Raw genomic sequence first — 16,160 nt, forward strand, 5'->3', positions numbered from 1 at the left:
TAAGTAGTATGAATTCAAGTCTCCCTTAAAATGAGGGCACTAGCCTACTGGAACTAACCCAGTCAACAAAGAGTAAATAAATAAATAAAATAAAGTCTGAGTATAAATGAAAGCTACACTTTAAGTGCATCTCCCTACATTATCAATTGTTTTCCCAAGCTAACAAAACAAGGTTTAAAAACATTTTGTTGTGAGAACTCCTTAAGCTGATAACATTTATGAAGAACTACATTATTTATAAATGGCTAGCTAAGGGGTCTACAGAAAACAACTTTCTAAATTTATCCTACATGCCACCATCTATGTTTTTTTTTGACTTAACTGGCCCAATTTTATCTGACAGCTGTTTCCAACACCCAGTACCTTTTCTAGAAAAAGATGGTCTATAAAATTATGTCCCTCAGTCAGATCAAAATCATTTACCTTTCAGGTGCAGCTCATTCCTCTTACGTTCTCTTCTGTTCTTCCATTTCAATGTAACATCTTCTGTATCCGATTATTTAACCTTCGATCTTATTTTCAGATGTCTCTTGATATGCAGAGCTGTTTAACATTTTCACAACATTCTAAGTGCCAAAGTGCCATCTGTCTGCATTATATGCTTACCTCCTCATTCATGAACACTCACCACTGTGGGTGCTACAGGCAACAGAGTGATTATGGTTTTCATTCATGGGTTTATAAGTAATTAGTAGGCTAGCTGTCCTTGAGGGTTATTTTAAGACTAGTCAGTCACCCTCAAACCCTGTACCTTGTGCCTGTGAGGTAAACACCTTAACCATTATGCCAACCCCCAACTCCCTTATTTCCTGAGTTACAATGGATGTAAACAGGATTAATCTTCATAGTAGCCTATAACACATTACTGGTTACCAGTTTCTCATTGAAAACACCCTCTCTCTAGTACTTTTGGATTTCTGCCTGCCAGTTTTTCTATCCATCCTTCAAATATGGATCTACCCCTTATGTTAAGCATTAACCCTCTGTATGTCATTGTATTAAAGGCTTTACAGCAGTGCAAGTCTATTGTATCCATTGGGCTCCCAGTGGATGGTATATGACCCAAATAAAAAAATATATATACGTATAAGACCTTTATATCAAGACCTTTAATGTTTGAAATCATACTTCTACTTTTCTGCCAGGCTATTATATTTCTGGGAATCTGACCTGTACATATCACAGAACTCTTTCTATTGCTTACTTAAAGCCCAGATGACTTTAACAGGCCTGTAATTTCACAGTTCCACCTTGTATACCTGCCTCAGCACAGCCAACCATCAGGCCTTTGACTTCACATACCAGCATATATAGAAAGGTTTTATATTTTTTGTTAGGCTTTGTAATTAATTCTGGTAGTTCTGTAAATATGCAGTATAGCAACCTCTTTGATTCTGTGCCCTGCCTTTCTTTAAAGCTCTGCCCTTACATAGCCGTACAATTTTACACAATGGTTTCCTGCATACAATTTATGGTTTATCTTGAGATACTGCAGTAAAATAAAGGCACAGCAAGTATAAAACAAATGAATGGTACCAGCTTCTGCAAAAACTAGCACTAAAGAGGATAAGCAGCAATGTTGTCTTACCCAAAATATATTTGTAAATGTAAACTGGGCATATTGCAAAAATCAATGCTTGTTAAAAATCATCATTATTATATTTTATTATAAAAATCCAAGAGCCTTTGTTATCTCAGATATCTCAAAATAGCATCATGCAATATTTTGTACTTCTTGCATTTTTAAAATAGTAGAGATACAAACATGATAACTATTTTCATTGATAACAATTTAAGCAATAGAAGTATATAAAGTACAAATAAATTATCAGTCGCAATTTTGCCCATTATAATATTATGCAGGTCTTTGAAGCCAGTTGGTTTTTGAAAACTAAATACAATACCAAAGTCTTGCATGTTTTTATAAGTATCCATAAATGCACATACACATCTGTAGCTGTAGATGGCACACATAAAAATATGTGGGCCTCCAACAATGTGTCAGAACCAAACTTAGAACTGTACCTTAACGACTGTCACTGCAAGGATAACAACCTTGCAGGTGTATTGTACTGCATCATGGGTATTCTCTAATGCAGTCCATGTGAATGAATTCTGGGTCTATTCATGTGTTACTGAGGTATGGGAATACAGCATATGACATGCCACTAGCTTACATGTATATTTCTTTTGATACTACAGGTAGTCATGCCCGATGCTGTATGAGAACAAAAGGGGAAATTCTCACAGTCAGAGAATGACATCCTGTTGCACGTCCTCGGTGGATGCTCCAATGCATGAGATTGGATGAGGTCTTTAATGAGCATGCCTGGAGGGACATTTTACAGCAAATCATTTCAGTCAGTGGCCAAAACATAAACTATGATCAAGTTTGGAGAAGGGTCACCCACATGAATATGCATATGTGTGGCAAGGCAACCTTCTTGGCACTGCAGCAGAGGGCCACAGGTGGGAGGTGGAGCCACCAATGAAGTCATCACTAATAGTCACCGAAGAGTTTTTGGCAGCTCTGTCAGGGGGACCAGACAGCACAGCTATCCAAAGTGGAGTAAACAATTTGGCAGCACAATTGTAAGGAGTACCTCAAATACTAGATGGTGATTTCCCCCGATGGGTACATCATAGTATGTGGGAATATCCTCACTACCCCCTCCCCCAAACAGATGGTCATCTTACTAATAAGCATGGTATTTTTGTCATTACAAGTTCATTGGGAATACAGATGCAATATCAGTCTGCTCAAAGTATATTAACTTTAGCATTTTCATAGCACTCTGTTATAGAGTTTTACCTATACTGGGCTGTTGATGTTAGGACAGGGTGCATTTATATACTTGGTTATGATGCATTTTCACAAGTGCTGTACTGTCAGGTTCTTCCACCACGGTCATATGCAAAACTTGATGATGGGGAATTGTCTGGAAATCATGATGATGGCAGTCAAATCCCAGGACAATCTTAGGTCACAGTGACAGTGTTTGACATGGGTAATGTGACAGCCATATCCACTCTCCCTTCCATGGACACACCTCCTTTGCCAGTTCAAACTACCACACATTCCTGAAATGCCCCACTAGGACACATCAGCAAATAAAGCCCCTTCTTCTCCAATGCAAGAGTCATCTTTGGTTGGTGCCAAATTAAGCATGAGAAGGGCATCAGGGGTCAGTGTACTGGTGGCTGGCAATGCCATGAGTACTGCCCCACCTCCTTATCTGACTGTCTCTATAGCTAACACTCAGCATTTGTGAAGGCCAGGGCCATTATAAATGGAAAGGTAGAGACCAATGCCATAGATGAGATGGTCATGGTTGGAAATGGTCTGTGTGATATCCTGCAGGAGGGCCTGGCACATTTATGCAGTAGACTGGAAAGCTGGGATGGGAAGCTTGTATACTGCAGATGTCTCTGTGCACAGACCCATCATGACCAGTGCCCTTCTTGTGGCCGGTCCACCTCCATTTTCAGTGAGGAAACCCACCATAGGTGGTCAGAGACACATTCTAGGTTCTGTAGCACAACTACCTCCACAACTCCATCCATTGTTGAGAGCACTGCAAGATACAGTGGACACAGATACAGAGAGGGTGTTTATACTAAGATCACCCATAGCACATCATGCAGTTTGTACACAAAGAGCACACCATCCTCTGTATTTGCTGTGGATTGTACCACTGACCCACCCAGAAGAGGGCACCCCTATGGACAGAGACATACATGGTGAGAGCACAGGTCTCCTACAGATAGGTTCTCTAGGACTGCCCTCAGACCACAGCACAGTACTGCATCATCTATGGAGCAATGGCCATGCACACACATCAGTACTGACCACCTCTGCCTAGTCATAACACAGCAGTGACACTACTGCATATCTGATCAGTCTCCCTGTCACCATACACACACACACACACACACACACACACACACACACACACACACATACATACCCATTAATGGGTCACACAATCGCACATAGTATTGACCCACACACCCACCTACATATACACACACACACACACACACACACACACACACACACACACACACACACACACACACACACACACACACACACACACCGCCCATTGCTGACACCTATCACTGTGATCCTCCCCACCTGTTAATATAAAGACAACTGTGTCCTCTCACCTGTACCCTGTTAACTTTGTAGTGTGTATCTGATCCACAGTTTGTGCAGTCTATGCAATGTATGACACAGCCTGGTTGTATTACTATGTATATAACTGTTACTGTTATATTTTATATTTAATCTGGTCCACAATTATGAACCAGATGCTTCCACTTAGCCAGTGCCATTATATACTGTGCCCGCCTCTGCCTTTCATAGTCATCACCTGTAGCCATCTTCTCCAGAGGCCCCTTAGCACGAACATTCTTTGGTGCTGACCATGGGACTTCCTCCTCCTAAACATCTCTCCCAGATGTATCTGTTTGCATGGCAACATGTTGTGTCATTGTGCACACAGTGCAAATATTTAACTGCACAATTCAGAGTCAGATTAACAGGTACTACCACAGACATATATATAGTGAAAATGAGCCTTATGCAGCCCAAACACACATTCAAAAATTATTTGGATCTGTAACAGGGTGAGGTTGTATGCATTCTTTGTCATGGCCTGTAAGTTTCTTATTGGTGTAATTAGCTATGGCTCTGGGCCATATCCAGTATCACCAGTAAAATGGCCCTTTAGAAAGTAACCCCATGCAAACTGCTATGTTGGATGTGTGCCAGATACAGAAAACATGGTTGGGTGGCCTGCTGACACACTGCATATTATACCCTGTGCATTGCAAACAACTAAGCAGTTGATGGCCTACAATCCCTTACAGCTGATATAATATTGTCTGTGTTCCCCAGGTGGGGCCTTTATTCCAATGTGGGTACAGTCAATGGCTCCCTGTACCTCAGGGAAATAGGCTATGTCATAAAATGCTAGCATGGTGCTGCTTCTCTCCTCTGTGACAAGGGAATCATAGATGCTGCACCACATACTGTAGCGTGGCATCATGGAACTGAAGTAGCATCTCTGCGGTATCCTCTGTGACATGGGAATCATAGATGCTGCACCACATACTGTAGCGTGGCATCATGGAACTGAAGTAGTATCTCTGCGGTATCCTCTGTGACATGGGAATCATAGATGCTGCACCACATACTGTAGCGTGGCATCATGGAACTGAAGTAGCATCTCTGCGGTATCCTCTGTGACATGGGAATCATAGATGCTGCACCACATACTGTAGCGTGGCATCATGGAACTGAAGTAGCATCTCTGCGGTATCCTCTGTGACATGGGAATCATAGATGCTGCACCACATACTGTAGCGTGGCATCATGGAACTGAAGTAGCATCTCTGCGGTATCCTCTGTGACATGGGAATCATAGATGCTGCACCACATACTGTAGCGTGGCATCATGGAACTGAAGTAGTATCTCTGCGGTACCTACCATATCATCATTTAGTTGTTGGAAGGTCACTATAGCAAATATTCATAAATTAACATACACCTTGGTGTCCAGATGGATGGGTACTCCATGCAACCCACAAGCCCTGCATATGAGGGCATCGCATATTTACAAACTCCTACATTGTGACTATCCACTTAGTAGCAGCACATTGTTTCTGTATCATGGAGGGCATGGTATGTTAGGCAGAGACAGATGATTCACCAGTGCCATGGGTGACTGCACTCACTTTCATGGCTACAGGCTGTAAGTCCAGTCTCTTATATATTCATATCTGCTAAAGTGGTGGCTACCCCCAAAATGATGTTGTGGACTCTCTTCCATAACTCCAGGATTTTACTGCTGTGAACAACTCTTTCAGTCATGTACTGTCAAGCAACATTTGTATGTTTTTTGAATTGTGCTGCCATATTGCTTACCTTCAGTTGTTGCATTCACCATTACTATTAATTTAACGATGTTGCTCATTTCCATGTTATCATACAGTCATTTCCATACTATGCTCACTGTGATATTTCATGACCTAACACAATCAAGATATGTATCTCAGATTTGCCCCTTCACTGCACATGCCTTCTCATTAGACAAATGTGGCTACCACAAAGCACTAAACATTTCTGAATCGCAGGACCTGTCTTGAACTGCAAACACCTAGAATGCTTGCCTGCTTACTTAAGTTGTACTGTACTAATATGGGAATGGAGATATATTCCAGAAAGTTTCTAGTCATTTCAAAGAAAAGAACTTTTGACTATGACAGTGAAATCATCAAATTACAAATCAAAGAAACGTGTATGGAAAACATGATGCTCTTACCTATATATAATGCTTTTCACTGAGAAGGAAGTGCCATCAAAGGAGTTTGCCACAACCAGAAAATTGTCATCTCCTACTGTGAAAAATTCCCAGTCAACAGCACTGTTGAAAAAAAAACAGAATCAGTTGCAAACTGCATTTGTATGGCACTACTGAACAAAGATTTCTTTAAAGCAAAATTGTAAAAAAATAATATATTTATTATTAAGACTTAATTTTTAAGCAATCGCAAATAGTGAAGCAAATGTACAATTACTGATATCCACATTTCTAACTTTAATAATGCATGTTCTAGCTTACACTGAGAATGCTTGATGACAAATCAGTCAGGTTTATCATTTATAGCCACTTTGTTATGTACTCTTCATTAGACAGTGATTAAAAAAGAAGAAATAGAAAGAAAGAAAGAAAAAAAAAACTGTCAATCTCATTGTGTATTATGGACAGACAAAGCCAAAAAATATATAATAATAATAATAATAATGATGATGATAATAATAATAATGATAATAATAATAATGATAATAGTAATAATAATAATGATGATGATAATAATGATAATAATAATACTAATACTAATAATAATAATAACAATAATAATAATAACAATAACAATACTAATAATAATAATAATAATAATGAGGGTCAAAAACCAAAAATGAGGAACAGATTCTAAAAAATACTTTTATATCCTTAGAAAAATTGATAGAATAGCAGTTTTCCCATTAGCACACATTGTCTGAAGGATATGAAGTCTGAAATTCAAATATCTGTCATACTGGATGACTGCAATCATCAGAGATTTGCAAGAAAACTACTATGATGAACTTACCAAAAACGTGGCAAAAACAGGAGCATTCTGCGAAATCATGGATATTTGATCAGTACACAGTTTTCAGCTGAGTACAACAAAAACAGCAGTTGCAAACTTTCCAGCTTTTTTCACACACAAGCACACTAGTCCTGCATAGCCAAATGGATAAGTGAGGACATGAGAACAGGGTAAGTTACTTTTATCCACAAACAGCCTCCACTCTCCCTTCTCAAAATGTAAAGCCATTTTGTGCATACACCTCATTATGTGACTGAAAAAGAAACAACAAGAACTGGGGCAAAACCAAAAAGTAATACATGCCAAGGCCTGACAAAATAAGGAACCAATTTTAAAAGTTGATCTTCTATACTGAGAAACTTGATAGAATTACAGGTTTTTCATTTCTATTCTTTGCCATACTTATCACATTAAAAAGGAAGGAAGTGATTTTTGTTTTGGTCTTCTGTTACCTGTCTTCTTACCTTATTCACTGTTCTATTTATGATTTCTACCTTTCAGTAGCAATCAGCCAGGCACATGTGTATTAGTGATTGTAAAATAATCCATAATGATATGCCATTTCAAAAAAAAAAAAAAAAAAAAATATATATATATATATATATATATATATATATATATAAGTATGTATAATTAATGGAACAAATACATTTGGTATGTTATACAAAATAAGGGACTGTTTATTTTTCTGTGTCTACAGCACAGCCCAAAAACTTTCTAATGTTGTGCCACTAACACTCAGATTTATGCCTCTTTCCTCTTTACCTACTGTATTGGGGTCACAGAGGAGCATGTATTACACAAGTGCAAACAGCAGATTCAGGCATCTGAGTACAAATACTTTGTGGCAATGTACACACTTTATTTAAAAAAAAACAAAGTTGTTGACAATTGTATTCAGCACATTGACTAAAATGTGTTTGTACTGCTGAATTTTAATATAATATTTCAAATGATTGGAAGCCACAGTGCTCACTGCTGAAGCAGGACCTCATTAAGTCATGGGCCCAGGTGACCATACGAATCATTCATATTATAATCCACTACTGCTGGTAGTGAGTGAGAGTCAAATCTTTGTGGGCTATCATCTCTGATGGAGCAATATTTTCCCTAATTTTTCTCCCCTTACCCCTTACTAATTGGAGATGTAATTCCATGGCTGTAACAGCTTGGAGAGACAGGGGTTTCTTCATTCCATCTCCTTCTAATCTGAGCAAGCATTATTTTCTTCAGTATTGACACCCAAAACCACAAAATAGGGTTCAGCCAACTAACCTCCCTCTGGGTAAGCTGCCATCAGTCACTCATTCCCACTACTACTACCCATCCCCAAATTGCTTTCTCCAGTTCCAAAGGTCCACTAGTTGAGCCCAGGTCACCAGGGCTGCTGTCAGGGATTCAGATCTCTGCACCATGGGGCTATCTCAGTTTCCAATATTTTAACCACAGACTTGAAATGATACACTTCTTTGACCACCATCAGAAATGGGCTAACTCATTTTTCATGCATAAGCTAAGTCACTTTTCCAACCCAAAATAATATGTGTGTACTGTGCAAAACAACCTATTGAACAAAATGTGTAGTTCTATTTTTCAGGCAGTTTCAAACCAGCAATAATACACTGAAAATACAGGTAAAATGTTAAAAATAATCAAAGTTAATTTCATTGATGTCGTTTTTTAACTGTTTAATTTTCAGCATTTTGTTCTGTTCTAAAACTTGCGCATCCATTTTTTCAGACTATGTCATAAATGTGACTTTGAAAGTTGTCATCTTTTCTTCACATCCATCTCAAACTTTCTTCCCTTCCAGAATGTTTTTTTTTTATATTTCCTGCACAAAATTACCTTAAGGGCAGGATGCAAAAACATTATTACTTTTATTTACGAAATAGTATCTTAACAGAGTTTGTGATTTTTATGGATAAAGTATTATGAATAACCAAAGATTTTAGGCAAATAATTGGATGGCGCAGTGGTGCAGTAGTAGCATTGTCACCTCACGGTAAGAGGATCTCTGGTTTGATTCTTGAGTCTGCATGTCCTCCCTGCATTTGTGTGGGTTTCCTCTGGGTACTCTAGTTTCCTCCCACATTACAAAGACATGTGTCTGGAGCATTTCTCATCGGGCCTCTGCTGAAAATTGCCTTCGTTCCAAGTCGGACTTTCACGGTTAACAAATGTTAAATAGAAAATAATGTTTGCTTTATCCAAGCAGAATGACCACATTGGCCAGATATGACAATGGACCCAAGCCATATGTTTCAGTTATTAATGCTAATAAAGTTCACATAAATTTGAAGAGGTTTTAGACTATTTTGACTTGACTGTCTGTTAAGGCTTAGTTCATTTATTTTTCTCAAGATAGTTAACATATCCTGCATTGCATATATTTTTAGTTATCATCATAAATAGGAGAGTAAATACTACCTCGGGTCTCACCAGGAAATATCTACTAGCCTAGAGGAACTAACTTGGTCAGTAAAGGATAAATAAATCAAAAAAATACTTTGTGAATGATTTATGCATATTCATCATTTGTTTTCCCCCAAATTTTGGTGAGTTATTTGATATTCTATTTTTATTTTTTAACTTACAAATTTAAAAACATTTTGAAACAAAGATTACATTATTCTTTCTAATACTCTTTCTCCCTCATTTTAAATTCTACCATATCAAGTTTAGTTACCTCAATGACATCTTAAAACTATGCTGGCAATACTTATCTCATTGAAGACTAGGAATGGAGTTCTGATTTACTAATCACCTGCCAAGGATGTAGCACCTGTTCAGGGTGAACTCATTGATTTCCACCAAGTCTCACCTGCAGTTTCACAACAGTCTGTACAGCATTCAACAACAGCTCTTATTTCCTACATATTAAAGTTACCGACTCCTGTCACGTGATCATCTGTGTACACATGACAAAGATCTCATCCCAGAAATCATGGATGACATCAGTTATTATCTCATCTGTGCGCTACAAGCCATACAATGTTAGCTGAGTACAAAGAGTTTCACAGTCACTCTGCTGCCGCTCTCTCTCTCTCTCTCTCTCTCTCTCTCTCTCTCATTGATTATCAGACTCTCAGAAAAGTTACTCCTAATACCTATGTGGACATTACATTAGAACCCCAACTTTCACTTTTACATGCAGTCTTGCTGACTTGCATGCAAGTAAAAAAAATGCCCTAAGGCTGTCTATAGGACAGATCCTAAGATCAGTGCACAAACTCAGTTGTCATTTCTATACATTGGCTTCACAGCAATACATCAGGTAGCTTCTAATACAGATGCATGCCTTGCAAGACTGCATAGCATCATATAAAATCTCTTCAGGTCATCCCAGCAAGGGATACTTATAGCATGCAGGTGTAATGCACTTAGGTATTTCACTTCCTAGAATGTTAATGTGAGTAACCCCCAGTAACTGTAAGAGGGATCCGTACTGTTCATCGAACGGCCATTTCACCGAATGTGAAATGGCCGAGCACATTTTTGTGAAAGTGCTTTTCACTGAAAAAGGACTTTTGTGAAAGTGTGCTTAAAAAAAAAAAGTGGGGAATGGCCGTTGCAGAGATCATGGTACAGTGGGGATGAGGGAATATTCCCTTTTCCCCACTGTAGTGCGATCTCAGAGTGAGAATATAAAAGTAGGGGGTGGGGTGCAGCCCCCCACATTGGGGGTGCAGGGGAGCTTGCCCCCCTGCGTTAACATGAATAATATGTTTTTTTTTTATTTTGTTATATCTATATATATATATATATATATATATATATATATATATATATATATATATATTGTTTTTTTTTTTTTTTTTTTCACGGTTTAGCGAAAGTGCATTTTCGATGAAAAGCACTTTCGCTAAAGTGTGTTTGGCTGTTTTGGCTTCAGTTAGGTAGGATTTCGTGCAATAGTACGAGATCCTCATAAGTAACCAACAGCATTTCCAGTGTAATAATCATCATAAAACCCCATTTCTAACTCTAAAACTCCATCCTTAGCCATATTTGTAAACTTTAGCCCTAAAAACTCCATCCCTAACCATAATTTTAAATCCTAACCCTAAAAACTCCATCTATAACTCTAATTCTAAAATCCCATCTTAACTCAAAAACCTCCCTCCCTAACCCTAATTATAAAATCCCATCCTTAACCATAAAAAAGTTCCTAACCATAAAACTCCATTCTTATTCCTAATCCTAAAACTCTACTCCTAAACAAACTCATAAATGCCCCCTCCTTAACCCAAAAATTTTACAACTAACTATAAAAGTCTAACCTGAACCCCCCCCCCCCAAAAAGTATTTATAATTGAATACAATAAAGTGAATTGAGCATTTTACCCAAGAAATGGCACACTGTCATCTTCCTTGGTGTAACTCACAGTTGTGCTACTTTTGCACAGTCTCTGCCAGCATCTCCACTCATCCCTCACTAGTATAATATTCTAATTACTATACTATACAGAAAAATGCAAATTGCTTTTCTAATATAATAGTTTTTAGAGGTAGTGTTAAACATATATATAACAAAATTTAAAAAAAATATTACAAAATAAAATAAAATAAATAAAAATAAATATCATGCATCTTTTAACTAAATGTGAGGGCATTTAATTTCAAAGTATTACAAGGAGCTACATTCCATTCTGTGACCTCATCTGGTCAATGCTACTGCCTGCCACAGTGTGCGAGGCTGTCAGAACAAGGGCCCAGTGGCAGACCATTTATCATGTTAATTTCCTTAAGTTGGAAATTGTTTACTAATATAAAATCAGACCTAGTTTCTGTTCCTGTAAATAATTTTTCACTCATTATCCTACTTTTGCCTTACTCATAGTCTGCCCAGATCTTGGTAGCCTGTTTTTTTAGATTTCTCTCAATTACCTTATTAACCCACTGGTTCATCTTGACTTGATCCAATGTAGTGAGTACTCACTCATTGGAAACTAAAAGCCTTAGATGTGTTCCTCCAAATTCATCCATGTTTCCATGTTTAATTTCTCAGTAGTTTTGTCTGCTTTCATGCTAACCATCAAGTCTTCTCCTACTTCAGCTTGAGGCCATTTTTTCCCTCATACTGGGAAGTTGTACAAGGCTGACCGCTACCCGGGAGTCCAACATACAGATACTGTTGTCTGTTTTGTGTCCTCACCTGCAAGCCAAATATGAGGGCACTTGCAACAGCCATAACAAATTCTCTGGATTAGGGGACAAGCTATGCATAATCATTCTGGAGACCCACAATGCCTTTCTCTTTCAAGAGAATGTTCCTGTGCACCCACAAGGAAGTCTACCACCAGGTGATGGCTTGTGAACTGAAAAACCACCTTCCCTTATCCTCCAAGAGACTGTGCCTGTATTCATGCCCTCTTACTCCCTACCAAAGATCCCCTGCCTGCTCCATTTAGCATCCAAGCTGCTAATGGAATTTAGGTCAACTGGGACATAATCAGGACTTTATCACTGCACAGCAATGTTACTGGCTATGAGTTTTTGTTAAGTCAGAGCCAGACGGACACTGAAAGACAGGTGTTGTGAAATCCTCACTGTCCCAATACTGAGCTTATAACTTCCTCACAAATAAACAAAGGCTGTTCTGTAAGTATCCTGTGACTTTGCTATACTGAGCTCCTTCCTTCCCTACACATGTTCCAGCACCTCCTCTGTCTGCTTCTTTTATGTGGGCCACCATCTTCCTTATCTTTACAAACACCAAAATAAGGCACGCAGGAGTGGCCTTAGTTCAACTGGTGCCCTAAGCAAAAAGGCTCCACGGTGCCCCCCACCACACCACCTGGTGTCTCCATCCTAGTCTACCTACACCAAATAAATACTGGATAAGCGCCCCTACTACAGCGATGCCCTAGGCAGCCGCCTAGTTGGCCTATGCCTATGAAGGCACGTGTTAAAGATGCTCACTTTTCTAGACACCCCTGCACACTGCCATCTCCTTTCATCCCTTGTCATACTACTCATTTCTAACTCTTCCCTTATACACTTTATTTCAAAAACTATGTCATGTGATGCATTTTACTGGCCCATCTTTCATACTGTAAGATAAATTCAGTACAGCACCTCGCCTACAGCAGACTGCCTTCTCAGTCTAAAAAGAGGCTTGTATAACAAAAGCATTGAAAGTTGAAATCACTTAAAAAATCCTTGGTTATCCTGTAAACATTAGCCAATCATTTATAGAAAGTTTGGCCAGAAATGGTACTTTAATTCATGTTGTATTTATGTACATTGAAAACTGCATGCACCATGATCTGTTTTGCCTGGGATTTTCTCTTCACTGTTTTTTATATTCTAATTATTTAACTTGCTCATTTTCCTTGACCTTGTATGATATACTCCTCAGATTTGTTTATCCACACCCCTCTATTCTTCTAGAATGTTATTTGTTTAACCCCTTGGCAATAGCTTCTAGAAATGGAAGCAATACCACTTTTCTCATGTCCTTACTTTTATGTCAGACTAGCTAACATTGACATCTTGTTACATTAACTTAACTTCTACATTCTTACAGAGCTAAACATCAAGTCTCAAATTACCAGGCATTTCTCAGCAGTTAGGTATCTTCTCCAAGCTGCTCCTTATGAAGTCTTGCATTCATACCGTCTAGGATTTATTCCGGTAAGACACACACTGCATTGATAACTATTTCCCAGAAAGTCACGCACTTCGATATTTAACACAAGTAGAGCACTGACTTCCATGGACCTTTTGCAGACTCAGCCTGGGAGTACTGTCTGGTTAAGTAAATTGCTGAAAGTCATAGAGTTAAGCAAACAGAGGTTAAGGGAATCAAACCATAGACCAAAGGAAGCCATGGTCCATGTTGTACAACAGCTCTCCAATATGTGCACACACACACACACACACACACACATATATATATATATATATATATTTATATTTTTATATATATATATATATATATATATATATATACATATATATATATATATATATATATATATGGATCCCCTTCACATGGTCGACTATTCAGAAAGTCGACTTTCATATGGCCAAGACCATATGATTGACTTTCTAAAAGCCGACCATGGGGAACTGCTATCTCCATACAGTGCGGAATGGGAAAATTTCCCTCTTCCCCACTGTAGTGTGATATTGTAGTTGGTGTATTTAAGTTATGGGGGGCGTGCTGCCCCCCCACAGGGGTGCAAGGGGGCAGAGCCCCCCTGCTAACAGTTTAAATATGAGGAGTATAACATGCACAACTTCTCTATCTAATTTAAACTGAAAAGGGGTTTTGTATATTTTTGTTGTGTTTTATGTATTTATTTTACGTGGCTGGCTTTTCGAAAGTCGATCATATGGTCTCAGCCATATGAAAGTCGACTTTCTGAAAAGTCGACCATGTAAAGTAGACCGTAGACTCATATATATAACATACATACACACATGCACGCACGTACACACACACACACATATATACATACACACATGCTTGCGCGCAGACACACACACACACACACACATACACACACACACACACACACACACACACACACACACACACACACACAGCTATAAATCACATCACAACAGCTGTCCAAACCCTTGCCCATCACTAGGATGACTCAAAACGTTGCCTCGTTTGCCTATTTTCTCATCCTTCACTAAATACCTTGTAGAACTCACTCTCTTCACCCTTCAAGCTAATAACCAGTTATCTGTAGTGGCCTAGTGGTATTATGTCAGACATAGTCATGTATGATTACTGCAAACTCTCTCACTTCCAAACAGATATATCTACAAACATCTGTGCTGTGAACAGCATTTATTCTGTGCTTTTATGCTTAATTTCCAAAAAGCATAATCCTTTCAATATTAGAGTTGGACTAGTATATAGTATTTCTACATCTCCTAGGAAATATGAGGAGTATAACATGCACAACTTCTCTATCTAATTTAAACTGAAAAGGGGTTTTGTACATTTTTAGTCTTTGGTCAGTTTAAATAACTCACCTGTACCTTCTTACCTGAGCAGCACCAGCACTTATATTTTTCATTCAGCAGTAGAGGGGACATTATTGCTTCACTTTCCTTTCCACAGTGCCAGACTTTAATAATGTTTCTTACTGCTTTGCCATGTCTTGTACTCACTACCTGTAATTTACAGCTTCCATATGCTTCAGTTCTTAACCAAAGTTAAGTTAGGATAAGACTAGTCATTTTAACTTTCAGACCCCCCTTTACCATTACATATGTTGTCCACCTTTGCTTGTTTCTCAGCTGTGTTGTGGGAGCTAATTTCATCTTTGCTGTGGTTATGATGTGGTTTGGGGGTGAAACCATCAACAGCCTTCTCTCTAATTATTTTTTCATCTCAGTGACTGTTTTATAAATGCCATATGGGCATCTGCTAAATTACCATTCGGTAGCAGGGTAGGACCTGAGAAAATGCTGAGTGCCTCAGTTAGGAACAGTTTATTTATGAAGAAGCTTTAACAGAAATGCACAACATTGCTTTCAAGTTTTGAACATTCTGAACACAAAAGTATAAATATAAACACCCAGTGCATGGCCTACAATTAAGAAGAAACCTACTTTAAGAATGTGGCTGAGTAAAATCTGAAAATGTATTAGCTGACAGCATTACAGAGCTACACATCTATATGAAAGGTTATCCACCTACCACTATGAAAAGTGTTTAAATTAAAAATACAGCTGAATTTAAACTACATAATGCATATTTTATATATAAGAATATTTAGGATGCTCTGATATACTTTGTATTTGATTACTTTTTCTGAAAATCAACTTTAGCCCCATGCTATAAATATAGATGAAGGTGTCCAGCAAAGAAGTAGCTGGAATGTGTGAGAGAAGACCTGAAGCAGTCAGGCATCAGTGTCAAAGAAGGAAGAAGGGGGCACTGAATATAGGGGGATGGTGACACTTGGCACAACACCCTGACTCCATGTAAAACATGGGAAAAGGATGATGATGATGATGATGATGATGAT

General features: G+C 38.4%; 1 protein-coding gene across 1 annotated transcript in view; it reads right to left on the reverse strand.

Moving 5' to 3' along the window:
- Positions 1–16,160, reverse strand: part of TSPEAR (thrombospondin type laminin G domain and EAR repeats) — a 219,749-nt gene that overhangs the window by 8,978 nt on the left and 194,611 nt on the right. Inside the window, exon 11 of the mRNA XM_044060283.1 lies at positions 6,330–6,431. Coding sequence (XP_043916218.1) covers positions 6,330–6,431 — 102 coding nt within the window. The remainder of the gene's footprint in view (positions 1–6,329; positions 6,432–16,160) is intronic.

Source organism: Protopterus annectens, chromosome 2.part0 (genome assembly GCF_019279795.1).
Source record: "Protopterus annectens isolate FY-2018-M chromosome 2.part0, PAN1.0, whole genome shotgun sequence".
NCBI classification, from domain to species: Eukaryota; Metazoa; Chordata; order Ceratodontiformes; family Protopteridae; genus Protopterus; species Protopterus annectens.